We start from the raw sequence: 21,582 nt of genomic DNA, 5'->3' as shown, positions 1-21,582 counted from the left end.
AGAAATAACCTAGAACTAAGGACTTGAACTCTGCATTACCTCTTCACCTCTCCTTCCTGTGTCTCTCTGCATATTGGTGTCATTTTCTCTTTCTTTTTTTCTCTTAGAGAGAACGCACGTGAGCGAGAGCATGGGTGCGTGCACAGGGGTGGGGGGAGGGGCAGAGGGAGAAAGAGGATCTTAAGCGGGTTCACCTCCTAGGTGGGCCCCTAGGACATTATTTTCTGAGTCCTCTCCAAGGAGAATTCTACCCCCTAGGAGCTGTCCTACCTTACTCTTTCCAGTCCCAACTCTGAAGAGGAACTGCTCCTTATTCTCTCTGGTCCAAAATTTAAAAATCCCCACAGTAGCGTCTAATTTGTTGAATTTGGGCTGGGTGCTTAACTCTAGGCCAGTTAACTGTGGCCAGGGGATTGGAGGACTGTGAATGGTCCATACTGATAGTCTGGATGGTGGAGTTTCTAAAAGCTTGGCTGGCAGCTTCCATTCAGACCACTGTCGTATTCTTTTTTTTTTTTTTTTTAAGATTTTATTTATTTATTTGAAGAGAGAGACAGTGATAGAGAGCATGAGCGAGGAGAAGGTCAGAGAAAGAAGCAGACTCCCCATGGAGCTGGGAGCCCGATGTGGGACTCTATCCCAGGACTCCAGGATCATGACCTCAGCTGAAGGCAGTCATCCAACCAACTGAGCCACCCAGGCGTCCCCACTGTTGTATTCTTGCAGAGCAGCATTTAAAAAACTGCTCTGAGGCAGCTGGGATCATGCTTGTGCCTGAGGGGTAGGAGTAAGCAGGGATGTGTCGTCCCAGAATGACAATATTGGGGGCGACAGTGAGACTGAGGCTCAGCACTGTCAAATGACTTGCCCAGGGATACCCAGCCAGTTAGGGACAAAAGCCCAGGCCTCTAGCACTGAACTTAGAGTTCTAGCCACTGCAGTTTATCGTCTCCCTCCAAGAAGAAAACGCCAGGCCAAGATGGCGACCTTCAAATGTCTGAAAGACAGTTCTGTGGAAAGGAGGAAGGTGTTTGGTGATGTTCCAGAGGCAGATAAGGATTCATGGATGGCAGTGACTGACAAGCAGAATTCTGCTAGACTGAAGGAAGAAGGTTAACGCCTGGGCGGGTGTAAGGATGGAGTGGGCTGACCGAGGAGGTAGTGCCCAGAGGCCCTGTCCCTGGAAGCCTTCAGGCTACAGTTGGATAAAATCTGCCAAAGATGCTGAAGTATTCCCTGAAGTCCCTTCCAGACCAGAGGCAGTGTCAGTGACACACCGGGCCCTGGACTATGCTTCTTTTTACTGTTTTCCTCCAGCATCTGCCAGTTGTGCTAAGTGCTGTGCTGACCATTTTCCAGGGATCATCTCCTCTAACCTTCACTCATAAGAGAGACTTTTGTCATCTCTTTCTGCTCATGATACACAGAGACACTGCTATTTTCCCAGTGGCCCATGGGACTTCAGGTGTGCTCCCCAACTTCTAGCCTTTTCCAGGTTGGTGGCTTCTCAAAAACGATTTGTTTCCAGCCCCATGTGCACCGTGTCTCCTTCAGGTGCTCTTAAAGTGTGGTTCTCTGAATACCTGTGTCAGAATCATATGTTTTTTGTTTTGATGCAGAACCAAACATTTTGAACCTCATGTTTTTATAAATACTCGTGTTCCCCATATATTTGAACCCCACATTATTTGTTTATATTCATGTACCTTGGCCCTCCCTGTGACCCAATGAGCCAGAATATCTGGGTGGAATGGACTAGGAATATGTATGAATGCTAATGATTCTGGTGGGTACTAAAGTTTGACAACCACTGGTCTAGAGCTTTCTGGGGAAGGGCTGGAGGGGAGATCAGATGCTGAAAATGCTCATATTTATCTAAACAGCTGAAACTTTGCTTTGAAGACCATGGGGAGACATTGATGGTCTGAATGTTGGTGTCTGGCATGATTGGAATTCATCTTCTAGTAAGTTCAGTCTGGCAGCTCTGTGGGCAGGGCTGGAGGCTAGAGACTGGGCAGGAAAAGAGGGCAGCTTCCAGGGGAGAAGGGATGTGGGCCTGAGCTGAACAGAGGCAGTGGGAATAGAGAAGAAGGGACATTCTGGAGGGTGGAAAGCAGGCAGATCCAGAGGCAAGTAGCTTAGAGTGTGAATTCAGGACACAGGAATGAAAGATGTCTGCATGGGGACATTTGAAAGAAAGGAAGCACTTTCAGCAGGTGATTAGTTGACAACTTTATGGAAGAGATGGCACTGAAATAGACTGTTGTTTCTGAGGAGGAATTCGTGAGAACAGGAGGGACTAAATCCTAGGATGAGGGAACTCTATGCACAAGGCAGAGGGGTATAAGCATAGGATGTGTTTGAATTTGGGCTAAGAAGTGGTTGGGGAGGGACAGTGGAGGAAAAGGATTATAAAGATCAACTTGAATCAGCGGGCTAAGGCATTTCAATGTCAATATAAAGAGCCTTGTGCCTTTTGTCTCAGCCTTTTGCTCTTGGGGCAGCAATATGACCAAAATGACATTTGGAGAGATGGTTCCGCCCCACTAAAGGACCGACCCTAGGTGTTTGTTTGTTTTTAATTAAAGCACAGTTGACACACCATGTAGCATTAGTTTCAGGTGTAGGGCCTAGTAATTGGACAAGTCTGTCTGTCATCCGTGCTCACCACAAATGTAGCTGTCATCTGTCACCATACAACATTATTACGGTACCATTGACTCTATTCCCAATGCTGTGCCCTTCTTCCCTGTGACTTCTTCCTCCCATAACTGGAAGGCACTCCCCTTCTCCCATTTTCTCCATCCCCCCCAACCCCTGCCCTCTGGCCACCATCAGTTTGCTTTCTGTATTTATTATAGATTTGTTTCTCCTTTTTGTTCGCTTATTCCTTCATTGAGGGCCTACCCTAGTTGCTGAGGCAGGCTTTTCCCCAGAGTCGGTTTTGTGTAGAGCCAAATGTAAATAGATTCTACTTAAAGGAGAAATGGGACCCCTATTACAACGTGATGTGCGGATCAAATATCCGTACATTTCCTTCCATAGGCTCTTATAAGTGTTGTACTGAGATGGAGTCAAGCGCTAGTTTCCTACGACATCTTGTCTTCGTTCTGTGACTCTTATCACCAACCCGCCTTTACTATGAGTAGTTACGCCCCCTAGAGATCTCAGGTGGTCTGTTTATAAAAGGCCTCATCTCTGCTGTGGGTGGGGATGGTGGCTGGCTGGAATGAGCAAAGACGGAGAGGTGCCTTCTTGCCTCTTGAACAAAGAGTGGAAACGCTAAGGGGTTTTGGGGTGGGGTGGGGTTGCTCCTAAATTTGCAATAGCTTCCTGGCACACAGACGTACAGAGACGTGGTCAGGGTCTGAAATAGTCCTGGCCAGCAGCCACGTCGTGCTGGGGAGTGAATAACTTGAAAATTGTGGGTGCTCTTATGGATACTGTAGAGTGCCATTTTGTTCCTAGAAGGGGGTGTGGGGCAGGGGGAAGCCCTGTCTTTTTTTTTTCTCTCTTCTTTACCCCATGGCCCAAGTCACTTTTCCTTAGATTCTAGTATCCTTGTTTTCCCCTTTCTCTGGATTCCTGTGGGACTCATTTGCCAGGACATCCAGAAGTCATGCTCATTTATCTAATCGCTTCTTGAATTTCAGCTTGCTTCTGCCACCAGTAAATTCCTTAGGAGTAGATCCCATGACTCTCATTCCATATGATTCTCCATTGTGCCTAGCACCATGTGGGCACACAGGGATCTCAGTAAGTACTCTTTGCTTGGTTGGCTGTTTGGTTGAAGTGTTGGAGCACAGATCTTAACAGTCTCTTTTTAGCTGAAGGAGTGTTACGACGATTAAATTACTCTCTCAGTGGGGTCACAATTATTAGTTGTCACAAATATGCATTGACTGCCTACATGCTGAATTGTTGAGGGGGAAAAATGCTTTCAGAGCACTCATGATCTAAATAAGGACTCAAATGGAGTTTCACCATTTGCTTCAGGTTATCCTGCTGCCCTCCCATCAATACAGAGTTATTGAGTGCACGGTGAATTTGGGGAGGGCTTGTGCTCCAACAGATGCTGGAAAGGCATTACAGAATCTGAGAAAAACATAAGTCCTATTGCCAAGAATTCTCCTGAGCCAAGCCAGCCAGTGGGAATTCATCTGTTAAAGGTCACTTTGGGCATCTGGGATTTACTATTTATTCTCCCCCACCTTTTTTTTAAGTAGGCTCCACACCCAATATGGGGCTTGAACTCCCAACTCTTGAGATCAAGAGTCAGATGCTCTCCTGACTGAGCCACACAGGTGCCCCTGGGACTTACTGTTTAACAGGACTGGGCGCACAATTTAGCCTGCTAGTCACCTCACGACCCAGCCTCTGTTGTCCGAGCTAGCTTCCTAGTGCCTTCCTGCTGCATCGGAGGAAGACTTGTATGCAGGAAAGGTGGTTAAGAGGGAAATCAGTATCGGCGCCAGGTGGGTGGGAGTTCTAGTCTCTCTGAGCTCTCAGAGGCTCCGCTTCGTTACTTGTAAAATGGGTGGAAATGTGCACCTCAGGGGACTCTCAGAAAATGTGTCTGAGAGGATGACTGGAAACACATGGCTCCATCTGCCCCCGTCCCCCAGCCTGCCTCAGCCGGGCTCACCTCGCCTCTGGGTCAGCGTCTATTTGTTCTCCCACTTTCTATTCTCATGGCCACTGCTTTGCTTTTAAGTCCTGATCATTTGTTGTCACAGAAACTGTATCTTTTATTTTATGGTCATATTTTTTAAAAATTATTTTTTAAAAAGATTTTATTTATTTGTTTGACAGAGAGAGAGAGATCACAAGTAGGCAGAGAGCGAGAGAGGAAGCAGGCTCCCTGCCGAGCAGAGAGCTCAATGCGGGGCTCGATCCCAGGACCCTGGGATCATGACCCGAGCCAAAGGCAGAGGCTTAACCCACTGAGCCACCCAGGTGCCCCCATTTTTTTTGTTACTTTTGTTAAAGATATTATTTATTTACTTGACAGACAGAGATCACAAGTAAGCAGAGAGGCAGGCAGAGAGAGAGAGGAAGGGAAGCAGGCTTCCTGCCAAGCACAGAGCCCGATACGGGACTCAATCCCAGAACCCTGGGATCATGACTTGAGCCAAAGGCAGAGGCTTTAACCCACTGAGCCACCCAGGCACCCCTATTTTAAATTTTTTTTAATATTTCTTTTTTTAAAATTATTTAAATTCCACTAGCCAACTAGTACATATTTCATTTCAAATGTAGTGTTCAGTAATTTATTAGTTGCGTATAATACCTGGTGCTCAGCCCATCTCGTGTGCCCCCCTTAATGCCCATTACCCAATTTATTTTTTAAGTTTTAGAAATCTCTTAAAAATGATAAAGATCATACATGTTTGTTATAAAGCATGTTTCTAACAATCAGAAGTCTACAGAGGAAAAAGCAAAAATTTCTGTCTACTTCCCCAAATCTTCATTTGCTTCTGTAGAGGTAACTGCCATAGCAGCTTGGTGTATATCTTTTTTAGAACCTTTTTATAAACTTACCAAACCCACATGGGCCTTTTTTCATTATAGATAGAACCATTGTATACATACTTTTCTCCAGCTTGATTTTTCAATCAAATGATCTTTTTCTGTGAATTTACAACATATATACACATGGTAATATTTTTTATAAAGTAGATTATTCTGTACATTTTATTTTGCAGATAGTCTTTTCTTAGTTCATAGATTAATTGGGCTTCTTGTTTCCATCTCATGCCTCTCCACCAAAATGCCAAAGTGGTTTTCCTAAAAACCCAAATGGGGGATTCTTTTTTTTTTTAGATTAACATATAAAGTATTATTAGCCCCAGGGGTAAGGTCTGTGAATCGCCAGGTTTACACACTTCACAGCACTCACCATAGCACATACCCTCCCCAATGTGCATAGCCCCCTCACCTTCCCCCCATTGCTAAGCATAATAGCCTCTAGTTCCATCCACGTCATCGCAAATGGTAAGATTTCATTTCTTTTGATGGCTGCATAGTAGTCCAGTGTGTGTGTGTGTGTCTGTGTGTGTGTGTATCACCTCTTCTTTATCCATTCATCTGTTGATGGACATCTAGGTTCTTTCCATAGTTTGGCTATTGTGGACATTGCTGCTATAAACAGTTGGGTGCACGTGCCCCTTCGGATCACTACATTTGTATCTTTAGGGTAAATACCCAGTAGTGCAATTGCTGGGTCGTAGGCTTGCTCTATTTTCAACTTTTTGAGGAACTTCCATGCTGTTTTTCAGAGTGGTGGCACCAGCTTGCATTCCCACCAACAGTGTAGGAGGGTTCCCCTTTCTCCACATCCTTGCCAGCATCTGTCATTTCCTGACTTGTTAATTTTAACCATTCTGACTGGGTTGAGGTGATATCTCATTGTGGTTTTGATTTGTATTACCCTGATGCCGAGTGATGTGGAGCACTTTTTCATGTGTCTGTTGGCCATCTGGATGTCTTCTTTGCAGAAATGTCTGTTCATGTCCTCTGCCCATTTCTTGATTGGATTATTTGTTCTTTGGCTGTTGAGTTTGATAAGCTCTTTCTAGATTTTGGATACTAACACTTTATCTGATATGTCGTTTACAAATATCTTCTCCCATTCTGTCCGTTGTCTTTTGGTTTTGTTAACTGTTTCCTTTGCTGTGCAAAAGCTTTTGATCTTGATGAAATTCCAATAGTTCCCAAATGGGGGAGACTTTGATGATAAAATAAAGTCCCGACTCCTTAATATGACAGTTAAAAGCCCTCTACTATCTTGCCCCAGCTGATTGGCGGTTCCTTTGGTGTATTCCTTAAATTTTGGTTGCTGTTCATGGCAGAAGCTTTTTGTCCTTTGGAAAAAACCTTTGTATACCCCAATGTATTAAACAGCTTTTTCTTAACCTTCTTTCCTAGAGGAAATGAATTTCACACGTTTATTAACTCTTTGTTGACATGTCTTGAGTGATTCTACATGGCCTACTTCAGACATCGAAATTTGGAGAGCCAGTTTGTAAGAGCTTAGTTTTGTTTCTTTTCTGTCCTTTTGCCTGGTGAACATATTAGGTATTCTCTTATTGCTGACCTTTTTCCTTTGCCCTGGAGTTATTATTATGTTTAGATGAACATGATCCAAAGACTGTGAGGCCTTGAGGATGGGAACAGGCAGACCAAGTAGATGATGGTTGTATTCATAAGCTAAGCTAGAAAGCAAGCTACAAAACAAAATGTGTCCAGGTGGGCTGTCTCCTGTATCTTGCTCAGAGCCTGGTGCACAGTGAATGCTTGAAAAACTTTTCATCCCTAGAACACATGTCAGGTGTGAAAATTTCATCTGTGATTGGGGCAGGAGGGGATGAAGTTATTTCCATGGCAAGGGGCCCATCAGTGTGGCCTATCATTTGCTGTCAGTCTAACTTAGGAAGATGCCTCAGGGAATGTGTGCAGGTGACGATGGCCATCTCCTTTCTTGCTGAACCACAACCTGGCAGCTTCTGCTTCTCCTTGGTGCAGGGACCTGAACAGAATGGGGGAGACTGGGAGTATCCTTTTGTTGCTTAATTCACACCAGTGATAGGTTTGTGTATCTCAAGTTTGATGACCATGGAATGACCACTCGATAACCACACGGGGATCATTTTAGATTCAATGTCGGTCATCTAAGAAACTCTGAAAAAAATCAAGACGTAAATAGCTCAGAAGCTGAATTTGCGGCTTTTGTGGATATATTTATTTATACTTTTCAAAAGCAGTAAGTCTGCAGCTTAAGATACTCAAAATGACATTCTTTGCTTCCTCTGACCACAGAAGCCACACATCTACGTCATTACCAGGAGGTTGTGTTGAGGAGGTTGTGATCTTCCTACTGATCTTTCAAAAAAGCAAAAACAAATGAAAAGCCAAGAACTCCGGTGTCAGTTGCAATGCATGTATTGGCTGGGTTCCTCAGCTCTCACCAAAGGATTTTTACCTTATTCACGGCTTGTCTTGTTACTTGGCAACGTGGTGGGTCTGTCAGAGGGTGTCACCTCAAATGCTCTGATCTCTGATTTCTGTAATCATATTTAGGTTTTCCTTTTTTTGTGTTCCTCGGCACATTCTTTTCTAATATGGAGTGTATCTGGTTGGCTCTTGGCCAGGCATCTGGAAGGTACCCATTCTGTCTTAAATTATGCCAGTTGTGCCTTGAAGTTTTTCAAAAGATTGAGGACACAGGTTCATTGGTCTTTGAATGCATTGGGATTTTTTTTAAATTTTATTTATTTATTTGACAGATAGAGATCATAAGTAGATGGAGAGGCAGGCAAAGAGAGAGAGGAGGAAGCAGGCTCCCTTTTGAGCAGAGAGGCAGATGTGGGGCTCGATCCCAGGAACCTGGGAACATGACCTGAGCTGAAGGCAGAGGCTTTAACCCACTGAGCCACCCAGGTGCCCCAAATGCGTTGGGATTTTTAAGTTATTATTATTTCTTTATAGTTTTCCAGGTAGGTCAGTAGCATGTATCTCCTCACTCCTCCCTCAGCACAGCCTAAACTCCTCCTCCCATGGTCTTCGTATATACTGTGCAGAGTGCCTGATCCCAGATCAGACTTTCTTAAAGGATCAAGGTAATTTTTCTCACTGAGCTGGGATCAGGCTCAGCATTGGCCTTACTCAGGGTTCTAGGCACCCATCCCCATTCCCCTGGAGTTGAAATCTGAGATGAAACCAGCATCCCATTTCTGTTCTAGCACTTTTCCTACACATCTTATATTAATATGTAATATTTTTTACTTCTAGGCATATAAAATATTTTAGCATCTATTTGAAAGTTAACTCCTGGGGTACCTGGGTGGCTCAGTGGGTTAAGCCTCTGCCTTCAGCTCAGGTCATGATCTCAGGGTCCTGGGAACGAGCCCTGCATCAGGCTCCCTGTTCAGCGCGGATCCTGCTTCCCCCTCTGCCTCTGCCTGCTTCTCTGCCTGCTTGTGATCTCTCTCTGTGTGTCAAATAAATAAATAAAATCTTTAAAATAAATAAATAAAATCTTTAAAAAAAAGAAAGAAAGTTAAATCCCGATTTCTCTCTTGCTCAGGTTGCCTAACTAGCTATGTCATTGGTATTACATGAGAAAGACCTGCCTTTCTTTGCCTCTCTCATCTGACTGTTCATTTGGGGGAGGCTTCTTTATCATTTGGGGTAGAATTCAGCCAGATCTCCTAAGTATCAAAGTTGCCTCATTTTTAGATTCAAGAAAAGACACAGAATTTTCAGAAATCTTAAAATGAATGTCCTCTGGTGAGTTCTACTATGTCTTAGTACCTAAAACAACAACAACAACAACAACAACAAAACAAAACAAAAAACCCCAAAACAACGATTAACCATCAGCCTAGTTTCTGGTATCTAGGCTGGGGTCATTAAAATGAGTGGCGCAGTCATGAGATGGGCATCACCTCCCATATATAGATACAAACTTGAATGTTCATTTTGAGAAAATGTGTTAAGATTTCCATGACATGCTGGCTTAAAGTGACTGCCATACAATGGAGTTAGAAAACTGAAGATCTTGAGGTCCTGGACAAAGTCTCACTCATCTTTATGAGATGGAGTTCTCAGCATATGTTGACATCTCATGCTCAATAAATATTTGATGAATGAGTCAATGAATGATTGGAGAATCATACTTATGGTTTGGCTTTAAAGAAATAAGATCAAATTATTTAGCTCATGGAAAAGGACTTAATTTTACTGTCTCGACTGCCAGTCCATCTGAGTTGCCCACCATCTGGGACTCTAAGTAGTAAAAGAGTAAGATGGATAGCACTGATGGGAAGGATACTCACTAATTTGTTAGTGGAGCTAGTGTCATAAGTAAACTTTTTTTTTTTTTTTTTTTTTTGGTCTTAGTAAAATTTTAGAAAGGTCTCTTTTCTTACCTTTTTCTAAATCTGAAATATATTTCTGACATCTACAAATATTCAGGGCTTTTGTGGTACTGTACTCTAGAATAAGAAAAAAAATAGGCCTCTTGGGTGGGGATTATCTTATTATCTCTAGCTTACTCTCCAGTACCTTTGCATTCTCCCACATGGCCTTGAACCACGTTCCCAATTGAGTATCTCCTCTAGTCAACATGTGAATCCTAAAAATCTCAGATTTTCCAATTGCACATTGAATAGTCAAGCCAAACAACATTTTATTTATACATGATACACATGTCTCTTTGGAAAGTAGTCTGCCAAAGCTCATGGTTCTTATCTTGGGACATCTTTCAAGGAATGATTGTTACATGAGTGAAGCCTTGTTTTGATTTTAATAATTCTCAGCTTAGGGCTGCATCCCTGAGACTTCAATGTACAACCATCAGTTGAGGTAGAAAGCATATGGTGCTTAGTGTCTAGAAACCATTTCAAATGCCTGTTCTTAGAACCTTGTTGCAGTCTGTTTAAACGTACTTTTTCAAGATAGATTTTTAATGTTTATTTTCTGAATAGCTCGGATTTGCAACTGAAGAGAAAAGCAGCTCTTGGGAAAAAAAAGATTATATTAGAGAGGGAAAAGTTGTATCTAATGCTGTGTGATGGTTGCTATGGTGATGATTGAATGTAAATTTCAGTTTATGTAAAATCCTGCTAAGGTTTTGATTGGAGACCTGAGGTGAGGCTTGGTGTCAGTTGGTGAAGTGGCTAAAAAGCATCCATTAATGAGGGGAGGGGGAGGGAAAGATGGGATTACACAGCTCTTTCCCCACCCAGGTATCATTTTGTCACAGACTAATCTCATAATAGTGACTAAAGCAAGACACACTGGAACATGGAACAAAATATGGTGCTTCCCTTCTCCCTTGACAGTTTCTTCCTAGAGGAGATCTTCCTGGGAGAGAAGGCAGCTCTTGCAATGTTAAGCTCCAATGTGCCTGTTTCATTGGTTGTAAGTAGGTATTTGTTTGTGGGAAAGGTGATTCCAACACCAGATACAAGAGCTGGGCTGAGTGACCTTTGTAGACCTTCTACCCTCAATTTCCAGTGTTTGAGTATGTGTACATAGCAGCAAGAAGGGGGAAAAATAGCGGAAAGGTTAATCACATCATGTTACCCTAAAGCTTTCAGGCATTAGAATTGTAAATCTACCTGGAAAGCAGGCTTTTTTGCCTCTTCAGTTAAGCGATTTCATCTAAGAAGGAACAGTCATGGATCTGTGAGTAACCAACCTGATTACAAACTAGCATTTGTTTCTTTGAGTCTTACTCTTCAGCCTACCTACTTAACTCTTTACTATCTATGTGTAGTTGCTCTAAGAGTATCCCCCTCCATTTATTTATTTATGATCTATAATTATGTGTGTATATTTTTTAAAGAGGATAAACTTGACAAAGCATACCAGTTGCTTTCCATTCATCCCACCTGTAACAACAGGATCTTCAGGTCTCTGGGCAAAATGCCGAGTTATCACTGCCCACCTGGCTAATTTCAGACCCAAATAATGAAGACTGGTATAGTTGATCTGGGCTATAGGCATTCAGGATAATTTTCAGTGTACTGATTGCGGTTGCTGCTGTGCAGATTCTAAGTAAAATTGGGAAATAACTGAATTTGCCTTTTGAGAAACTTCTGGCTCTTTTTCCTTTTTCCTGCTCTACTGTGACTCTACTCAGCAGTCCCCTTCATATCCAAAGTCACCCATTCTGACTGGGGAAACACCCTTGTAGAGATCCTCTTTTTGTTCAACTAGAAATGCTCCGGTTTCCAGAACAGTCTTTCTCTTCAGCATTCTCTCAAACCTTGTCAGAATCGTCTCTCCAGAATGAGAAGGTAACCGAATTAATGGTTCTTCTCTAATGATTGTCATCAGAGGAGTGGCTAGTAGATTTTCAGAGCCTCTGGTTTTATATTTCCTGTCCAGTTTTTCTCTAACCTTGAGGCGAATACAGACATCAAATTTATTAGGGGTTCAGTTATTTCTCCCCCCTACAAATTCATTTGTTGAAATCCTGCCTCCTAGTAGCTCAGAATATGATTCCTTTGGAGATAGGGTCTTTTTAGGAAGTATTTAATGTTAAAGTAAGGGCAGTAGGATGAGCTCTAATCCAAGATGACTGCTGTCTTCACAAGAAGAGGAGATTAGGACCCGGATGTGTGCATTCACAGAGTAAAGACCAAGTGAGGTAGCTGTGTTCTGAGTTGCCAGGTGACGGAGAAGTTTGTTCGAGGTGGAAGTTGCTGGCAGGCAGGAGGGATGGACATTATGGTGGAATTTCCAACATCCTTCCGCCCTGGATGATTAGCGGAGCCGGTGAATGGATGGCATTCCCCCGGTGACAGGTGATAGCGTTGGAGCGGTCAGAGGGAAGGGAAGAGTTTATATTCCATGCTTGGGGGAATCTTTCTTTTTCCTCTGGGCCTTGTTGTGGCTGGAGTGAACTTGCAGACACTGCCCCTGTTGTGCTTCCAACTTGAGAATGAGGCTTATGTGGCAGGATGATAGGATAGAGAAATGGGAAGAACCTGGGGCCTTGGTGGTGTCAATGAACTCTTGTGACAGCCAGCCCTCAAATGTGCCCTGACTGCAAGACTTCCTGCTCTGAGAGATCAAGGTCCTTATCTGCTGAAGGCTTTTGAGTTGGGATTTCCTTTACTTGCAGCCGACCATCTTTATATTAAAACTGTGCAGGGGTTGGGCTGAAGACAAGGATGAGCTTTCCCAGATAATTTGAAATTCCCATTAGTAAAGTAGACAAGAATGCCCCTTTGCCACTGTAAGTATTCAAGTACAGGTTCACTACGATTTTTAAAAAATCTTTTACTGAGTAGAATTTTGCTCTGAACGATTCCTTAGTGTGTTTCAGACGTCATGATCTAAGATTCAAAAATAATTCTCACTAAGGTGTGAGTGACCTTGAAGCTGAACCTTTCCTCAGGACATTTGCATTATCCCCAGTGTGATAACGCAGATGAAGTTTTTATTAGTAGCATGTGGAGGTGGGGGAGGTTTTGTGCATGAGAACCTTCCAGGTGCTCCTTGCCCAGTTCAGATGAGCGAACATTCTTCTCTGCCCCTCATGGGGCCTGTGTCTGCCACCCCCAGGTTTGGAAGATTGTTGAACCCTGACCAAAGGGGAAATAAGCTATATTGTGACTATTGGATTTGCAAAACACAACATACAGAGGGCCTACAGTGTGTGGAGAGGAAAAGTGAAAAAGAGCAGGGTCTGGTGCCCTGAGAGCTTCTGGAGGGAGGGGCCCAGGGGCTGAGGGGCATGGCGGGAGTGGTGGACACAGGGCTGCAAGGATTATGGGGAAATATTTTTCTATTTGTTGGAACCCCTTTTGACGTCCACCTTTCATCGTTTGTATTATAAAAATAACAGTTTTGTTATTTTAAAATATAATGTTGTAATAGAATGTTGACTGTGCTTTAAAAAAGCGCCACAATTTCTCCACTTGATTTTATGACCCTGGTTCACAAATGTCCTCATTTGCAAATGAGGAGATTTGCAAACACTCCTGCCTTCTCCTCCGAGAAGTGTGAATCACTTGGGTAGATTTTTTTTTTTTTATTCTGATCCCAATGTTGATTAGGTTTCTAGTGGTTCCTGTAGTTAAATATAAAATCACGGTGAAAACTGTATTTTGCTCTCATGCCTGTGATTCTGAGGCAGGAAGTGTGCCCTCCTGCTATGTATCTCGTACGTACTTACCCAGACTGGGCTTGTTGGGGAAGGGTGTTTCCAGAAGGTCAGAGGATCATGTGGCAGGTGGGATGTCACCCAGAGTGTCAGGGCTGGACAGGGCCCCTGAAATCACATTGTGTCATCCACACTGTCTTAACACAAAGGCGGACAACTGGGAGTAGGAATGTGACTCACCAGGGACAGGTGGTTAATGGATCATTGACCTGAGGGTCGAAGTGTGAGAATGCCCAGGTTTTGCTTCAGCGTATCAGTTTTCAAGCATTTCGATTTGCGAGGAAACCAAATCTGATTGATTTTTCAGTTGGTAAGAGGGATCAATGCAAAGGCAATCAATGCAATGGAAGAGGCAGAGATGTTGTGGAGAAGATAATTACTAAGCCTGTAAATATGTTTACGTGTAGTGGCGGGGGAAGACGGCCCAGCCAACATTTCTCCCTGGTGGCAGGAATTCTTTGTCCTGGACATCAGCTATGTCTGGTGTCAGGTTGGCCCTCGTGCTTCCCTAGCTCCAGCTAGGGACCCGGAGGGGAGAAAGAAGCCGCCTTTAGAGCTGGGCTCGGTGCTCCCATTGGAAGCCATGTAAGCACGAGGCTGGCCTGTTTACTGCCGGGAAGCTTTCTTTCCTTTCACTTCCCGGAGTGACCCTCCCTTGCCTCAGTTGGAAAAGCCCACTTCAGCTTGATTGGGAAGGTTCAACGAGTTCCTTTATTTTGTGCCCTTGGCCTTCCAACCTCTGACTTAACAAGGCGGCTTGTGTTGGATTCCAGCTCCAACACAGAAAGTTAACGTTTCCTGAAAAAGTCCCAGTAAAATGGAAACTTAGATACAGTTTGATCGGCTCTGTCAAGCTGTTAATTATTAAACAAAATCAATATTTTTTAGTTTAATTTTGACTCTTTTCAGTTAGAAAACTGAAGGTCATTCCTTTATAGACAACCCTTATCCCCGAAGAAAAATAAAATCCCAGTGTGTGTTTTCGGTCTCCTTCTGGGAAATGGCAGGTTGGCAAAAAGTCCTCTGAGGCTGTGGTGGAAGTCCTAAGAGTGTTTTCCTGCTTGTCTGGGGGCACCGAGGCCTGAGAGCAGGAAGGCTGTTGAGGCCCAGGGTAGCTGAACTGAGCTTTTGCAGCATAAGTGCTCCAGGTCATAGCCAGCCCAAGAAGTGGGCAGGTGTAGGGGCCAGAAGCCAGTAGTAGCCAAGCAATGACCACTAGCAGAAAGCTGGCCAAGGTTTTAAGTGAACAATTAATTTGTCCCAGAGACAAAGGCAAGCAAAGAGTCCCCCAGCTGGTACTCAGAATGGACGTAGGGCTGCAGAGTCCTGTCTCTCCGATCTCAGGGATGGTCCTGTTCTTGGCAGCAGGGAGGTGTGCTGAGCACGCTGTCTTTAAGAGGTAGACAGCTAGCCGGGGACAGGCTGACAACACTGTAGACAAACCATGGCAAATGGAACAAAAGAGGATGTGCATGTGGCTCAGGGTGGATTCTGGCCCACCACTACCTCCCCTTGGCCTCCCCTCCAGGAAACAGCCAGATAGGGAAGTCCCTGGGACCTTTCATTTGTAGACAGACTGGTTTGGTTGTTTAAATCGTGATACTGCCTAACCATGGCTCTAGGCTTCTGTCCCTTAGCCCTGTAGTAGACTCACAAGACTCAAATGCAAGTACACAACCATGGGGCTATTTTCATGTCCTGATTGCTAATAGAAGGGCTTCATGATTACTAGTAAATGTAGAGAAATGACAGCCGACTCTTAGGAAGCACTCACTGTGCGTCAGGCACAGTGCACAACAGTAACAGTCCTGAGAGGCTGGGATTGTAATTTCCATGGGGCAAGTAAGGAAAATGAAGCTTTGAAAGGTTGCACAATTTGCCTAATGTAACCAGCTGGTAAGAGCTGAGATTCAACCTAGATTTTCTGGATCCAGAGTCCAGCTCTCTTAAGGACTACCCTATGGGTGGCTGCCCTGAAAATGGGCCTGGCAGACCTCCAGCTGAGTGGAATTGACCACGCTCCCCAGGGCTACAATCTGAACCCAAACCAGCATTTGCCCAAGGTTCTGGCAACACTCCTGCTCCCAGCTAGCGGCTGAGCTTGGTGGGGCTACTACAGCAGGCTGGCTCCCGGGAGATGTGGGACTCCTCCAGGGGCCACCTGCAGCTTGAGAACTCCTTGAGAGAGGCTTGTGGAACTTGCTTAGACAGCTAGGTGGTCTAGGCCGCTTGCAGTCGTCCTTCCTTCCCCCTCTTCTTTATCTGGCCTCAGACCATGTGATGATTTCTCTGGCTTTCCTCCCCATATTCTGCCCCAGGTACTTTCCCTGATATAATCCTTACATGTTTAATTCCACCTCAGTGTTTGCTTTTCAGAAAACCTGGACCAACACTGTGTGTGTACCATGTCGAATTCCCAGGGCAGCTTGGCTCAGCCTGCGAGTATGAACTGGAGAGTCAGACAATTTCCTGCTTCTCTCCAGATCCTGCCCTAAAAGCCCCATGACCCAAAGCCCAGTGTTGGTCCTCCCTGTTGTAGTTTCTCCCTGGTAGTTACTTAGGTGATCAGTCTTATCTTACTCATCGATTCATCCATTCATGGAAGAAGCATTCATCGATTTCACTATGTTCTAGGCTCTGGGGATCAAAAGACGAATGTCAGGGAATCTGGCCTCGAAGGAATCACAGTGGAAGAGCGATTTGGTCAACACATCAACAATACTAATGGCTAAGGACTCTCCAGGGCTTGCTCTCTGTCAGATGTTCTTTGGGCGTTGTATATGAATCAACTCATGATGTACTTACGACTATTGTGGGAGATCTATGGTATGATGATTTCTGTTCACACAAGGGGCAGCTGAGGCAGACAGAAGGAAGTGGCAGAGCTCAGGTCTGGACGCAGGCAGAAAGCTCTCGGACTTATTGATTGCTCTGCTCCATGGCTCCTGACCGTGCTGCTTGTTCTAACCGTGTGTGACCATGCCTGGGGACGCAGGCTTCCACTGCAACAGAAAATCCCCTCAGCTGCCACCATGGTGAGAACCATCTCACTAGATGATCTGGTGTGCTCGGACACCTCTTTTGTTGTGGAGATTCAACGCTTGCTGCCCGGTGTCTGGGAGTAGCCTGATCTCTGTTGTTTCCTGTCCCCTTGGCTACCAGGAGCATCCCTGGGCCTGGGCCGTCTGACCCTCACTTCCTGGGTCTGGCTCTGGACAGATGCAGCGGTACACTCCTGCCCATTTCTACAGGGGCACTTGTCTTGCAGAACTCTCATTCGGTAAATGAGTAACAACAAAAATAACAAATACTTAACTTTGTCAGGCACTTTTCAGTTTTCCAAAGGCTTCTGCATTTGTCACTTAATCCCAATGAGCCTGTGCAGCAGGTCGGGCAGGTATAAATAATCTCATTTTAAAGGAGAGGAAATTGAAGCTTAGGAAAGTCATGATTACCCAGTCAGTGGTAGCGGTGGGACTTGAATCTAGGCCCCTGTGGTTTTGCTGACTGCACTCTTCCAGAACCCCACCAACAGCTGCATTTATATTGCTAGAAAATAGGATATAATAGCTATAGAGCCTTGCCTTTAGTGGAGCAGGTTTTAATTGCTAGGGTGGGAGGCAATCAGCAGCCCCTGGGTTAAAGGAGTTTCTATTTTGGCCCATAATTATTTAAGCAATTTGGAATGCCATCGTGGGTTTTTTTTGTTTGTTTTTTTTGTTTTTTTATTTTTTAAGGCAGTCGCTGAGGAGAAGCCTGTCCCCAGCCCGATTTGACTCTTCTGTGAGTCCAGATGCTGCCTTTCAGACTGAGGAGGGAAAGTTACGCTTCCTAAGAACGGAAAGTGAAACTGACCAGTCCAGTTTCCTGTTCTAGCTGGGTAGAATGCTAACGGTCAGCAACAGCGGGAAAAGTAAACGTCACCTTAGCCTTTCTTGTGTGATAGCGGAGTGGTAGAGAGGAAAAACAAAAGGAGTTTTCTTCACAATGTCCTAAGCTCATTTCTATTACCAAGGGGTGTCTGGGTGGCTCAGTCGGTTAAGCGACTGACTTCAGCTCAGGTCATGATCTTGGGGTCCTGGGATCTGGCCTGGAGTCTACTTCCTGCTCAGCAGGGAGTCTCCTTCTCCCTCTATCTCCTCACCCCCTCCTGCTCTCTCCACCCCCCTTCTCAAAAAAAAAAAAAAGAAAAGAAAAGAAAAAGAAAGAAAGAAAGAAAGAAAGAAAGAAAGAAAGAAAGAAAGAAAGAGTTGCCTTTGGTGTCTCAGTTCTTGGCCAGGTGAAAATAAACTGCATTTTTGTGGCCAGCCCTAGACAAAGCCGGCTTTTCTATCCTCACACCAGTAAATCCAGACGTCAATGTCTGTTTAGATTAGAATTGATTCCTGAACCAGGAAACTCAGAAGAGGCTGTTTAAAGAGTAGTTATTAATGGCCTCATTACAAGCCTGTGTCCTGCCATTTGAACGAAATTTACATAGAGAGAGGAAGCACATTTATAAGTATCGGAAAGAGATGAAGAAAGAGGAAATCTTCACAGGGGCTGTGGTACCTCCTGCTTGGTTAGCAACACTGGGGTTTCCTGAACGGTGAAACAGGGGCCTGCAGGCCTGCAGCCCCGAGAGTCCTGGTGGAGACCCTTGTCCCTAGTGGTGGCTTTTGGAACGCAGGTATGGACAGTGCTTCTTAAGGATCTTGATAAACTTGGCCCATGAAAACTGTGCTGGGAGCATCCCCAGAGACATGCTGGGTCCAGGGTAAACGTGGCTTTCTGCAACCCTTCCCAGATTTATGTCAGAGACTGGTTGAGGGCACTTCTGTCTTTGGCCAGGAAGCAGCTCACCTAGAGGAATTATTTCTCCAGTGGGGTCCTCTTTCTTGAGATCAGCCATTCCTTCAGCCAGGGAACTGGTTAGGGGATGGGAACCTTGAGTTCTAAATGTGGCTCTACCATTAAACCCGCTGCTGGTGACCGAGGGCAAGTCAGTCCACGTCCTGGTGTGCTCCGTTTTGCCGTCTGCAAAGTGGGAGATAGTCACATCGGTCACGGGTACCTGAGGCCATTGAGAGGAAGAAGTGAGAACAAATTAAGCCTTTCTGAGGTACCAAGTTGTGTGAAAACTCCAAATAACCCCTGGCTTCTTGGGTGGGAGTGGAGCAGTTTGGCTCACTTACTCAGGGAAGTTTCCAGAAGGTTGAACCTGGAAGAGGGCTGGAGAGGCCAAGCAAGTCTGGGGGGCATGAGTCCTGTTGTCAAGGTCTCTTTCGTTGTCATGGCAACCTCAGCTGTGGGGCTATTTTTATGCAAGCTGAAGAGCAGGTAGGGTACTGTTGGGGAGGGGAAGGGAAGAGACCTCATCTTTTGCTTTAAAGCAAAACAAAACTAACACTTTGAATAGTTCACTTAGAGCACTGGGTAAGGGTTAGATAGAGATCTGAGAGACCCGAGGTCTCCTCTCCTCCTGCACAGCAGCTTCCTTGTCCTGAACTTCAGGTCCCTGGAGGAGGGCCAGAGCAATTACCCGGTGAAGGAAGGAGGAAGGATTCCTTGTCCATGTGAGTTGGTGGTAACGACTGGCGTTGAGGTATGTGGAGTCCCGATCCAGAGCCCTCTAGCTAGCACTACGGATCCACTGATGTGTGATGAAACTGGGTAGCCTCAGGAACCTGCAGCTGGCACAGAACATCGGGATGGCAAAGCAGGTTGGATGTGACAGGTGAGCTGGCGAGTGTTGGGAAACTCAGCGGCACCCACTACATCAGGCAGCGAGCCTGGGCTTGCAGGAGGAGGGGGCTCCTTCTTGCCCCTCCTTTCTGTTCCTTTCTCCTTGTTTCCAGGGAGGCAGAGTGGCCACCACGGGGCTATCTGAGTTGAGGATATGCCTATAGGACTCTGCCTTACCTTTTTGGCATCATGGGGATGATGATGGTGAGGAAGGTGACAAGGACAATGACTGATGTCACTTTAGTGAACACACACTAACACTGCTAAATGATTCCCCCTGCCCTCGTGACTTTAATGCCAGTAAGATATGTGGCGGGTAAGGCATTCCTCTGACTCTCCTACTGTCATTCGGACTGATGACTGTATGTGCCTTTGCCGGGAGTTGGTGACTTGCGGCTTTGGTGTACTTGTTACTGTGTTGGGAGTTTTTTTTTAAGTGAAAGGGGTTCATTGGACAGGAAATTCAGTACCCATTAACTGAGGTGGGTAAACAAGGCAGGAGAAAGACCCATGGGTGTTGACTAAAATGAATAAGCAGTCTTGATGTTTGCCAGGAAGCGGGGAGGGGGGGAGTGGGTATTGAAACTCAAAACCTGAGTCCCACCATTGCAGGCCTCTCACTTCACCCCAGAACCCACATGCTCTCGCAGGGAGAGCAAAATCTCCCTCATCTGGATCCACACTTTTGGAATTTGGGGATGAGGCGAGGCCTGAGGTCTCCTTTCGTGCTTTCTAAGGATACAATAATAACCATGACACTGATTTTCTGAGCTAATGTCTTAGAAACCAGATACATGGTAGGAGAAATGTTTAGTCTACTTGAGAATCAATTCTTTAAGCATTGTGTGAACCATGCTTGTGGTCCACTTTCAGACATCGGGTTAATTATAGCATCTCGTTTGCTCATGTAAGCAGAGCAGGATGTTGGCTTGGTAACAGTTTGTTAGCCACTGGTTTATGTTGTTATATATTTGGAGGCACTGTTTGCTTAGGGTGTGATGGCTGGTCAGCCACTCCCCTTCTCGATTCTGACTAAGATTTACAGAAGAGCTGACATATTCTGCTTGTGTCTCTGGAATTAGTCCAGAGAACAAGCAAAGTCCTTCCACTTTTAGAAAAACGAAGCTGTATTTTCAGTCTATATTTTATAGGCTTTCCTTTTCTCATGAAGTGTTTGCTGACAGGTCTTTGATATACAACTAAAGTCCTTGAATGGCATTCAAGCATCCTCGCTGACCCTCAGGTTCCCTTACCCCTCTCATCCTATATACAAGGTGCTCCCACATTGCTTCCTGTGGCTCAAACACATCATTTGATGTCAAGCCTTTGTGCCTTGAACCATGCTTTTACCTCTGCCGGGAAAGTTGCTCTGACCCCCTCGTCAGCATTCTCTGTGTCTTTCAAGGCCTTACTTGCCATTTCTTTGGGGGATGTCCTTCCTACTTTGATCCTATGGTGGTCATAAACTATATTTTGTTTATAAATTCCTGCTTATCCCTCATAATTTTTTTTTCCAAGTTATTCCTGTTCTCTTTTGTCTCTGGAAGTGGAGAGAAGCTCTCCCGGGTTTCTGGCCTATGTGGTCCCCCCCACTGTCAGGGAGGCCAGAAATGTTCTCACCCCTACATTTCTTGGAGGTCCTAGGATAGGCTTTGAATCTTGGTTATTCATGGATAGGCAATGAATATATGTTGAAGGAATGAGCTATGATTTATTTTATTAAATTAAATGGAAATGTACCTTTTTCACTAGGGTAATCTCAGCCTCCAAGTGCTATTCGACTTAGTTAAAGTAAGTTAACTTGCTGCCTTCATCCTTCAGGAAGTTGTTCTCAACTTCCTAAACTTCTGTTCTATTTTTCGTGTGGCAGCACTTTTAAACGCTTGGAAACTTAACTTACATCACTGAGGCGAAGTCAGGGCCTTATCACACAGGCTGGTGCTTGCTGGTAAGGGATTTGATAGTTGTCTCAGGTTTTCCATGTGGAGCCTCCTGTTTCTAATTCAGCTGTCAGCTGCTTCTTCTTCTGCTGCTTCTTCTTTTCTTCTTCTTCTTCTTTTAAGATTTTATTTATTTGAGGCAGATGAGAGAGAGCAGGAGCAGGGAATGGGTGGGGACAGGGAGCAATAGAGGGAGAAGGAGAGGGAGAAGCAGACTCCCCGCTGATGTGGGGCTCCCTC

General features: G+C 44.9%; 1 protein-coding gene across 4 annotated transcripts in view; it reads left to right on the top strand.

The window, feature by feature from the left end:
* The window catches only part of PIK3AP1 (phosphoinositide-3-kinase adaptor protein 1), a 114,524-nt gene that overhangs the window by 24,448 nt on the left and 68,494 nt on the right, over positions 1-21,582 (top strand). The window contains exon 1 of one of the 4 annotated variants that reach the window (XM_032312037.1): positions 12,255-12,285. The exons of the other annotated variants lie outside the window; for them this stretch is intronic. Within the exon in view, the coding sequence (XP_032167928.1) occupies positions 12,270-12,285 (16 nt within the window). The 5' untranslated portion in view covers positions 12,255-12,269. Of the gene's footprint in view, positions 1-12,254; positions 12,286-21,582 lie in introns of those variants that run through there. 4 annotated transcript variants of the gene reach the window in all.

This window comes from Mustela erminea, chromosome 14 (genome assembly GCF_009829155.1).
Source record: "Mustela erminea isolate mMusErm1 chromosome 14, mMusErm1.Pri, whole genome shotgun sequence".
NCBI classification, from domain to species: domain Eukaryota; kingdom Metazoa; phylum Chordata; class Mammalia; order Carnivora; family Mustelidae; genus Mustela; species Mustela erminea.
The sequence above is the reverse complement of the archived record's forward strand: the minus strand, read 5'-3'. Positions and strand labels throughout refer to the sequence as shown.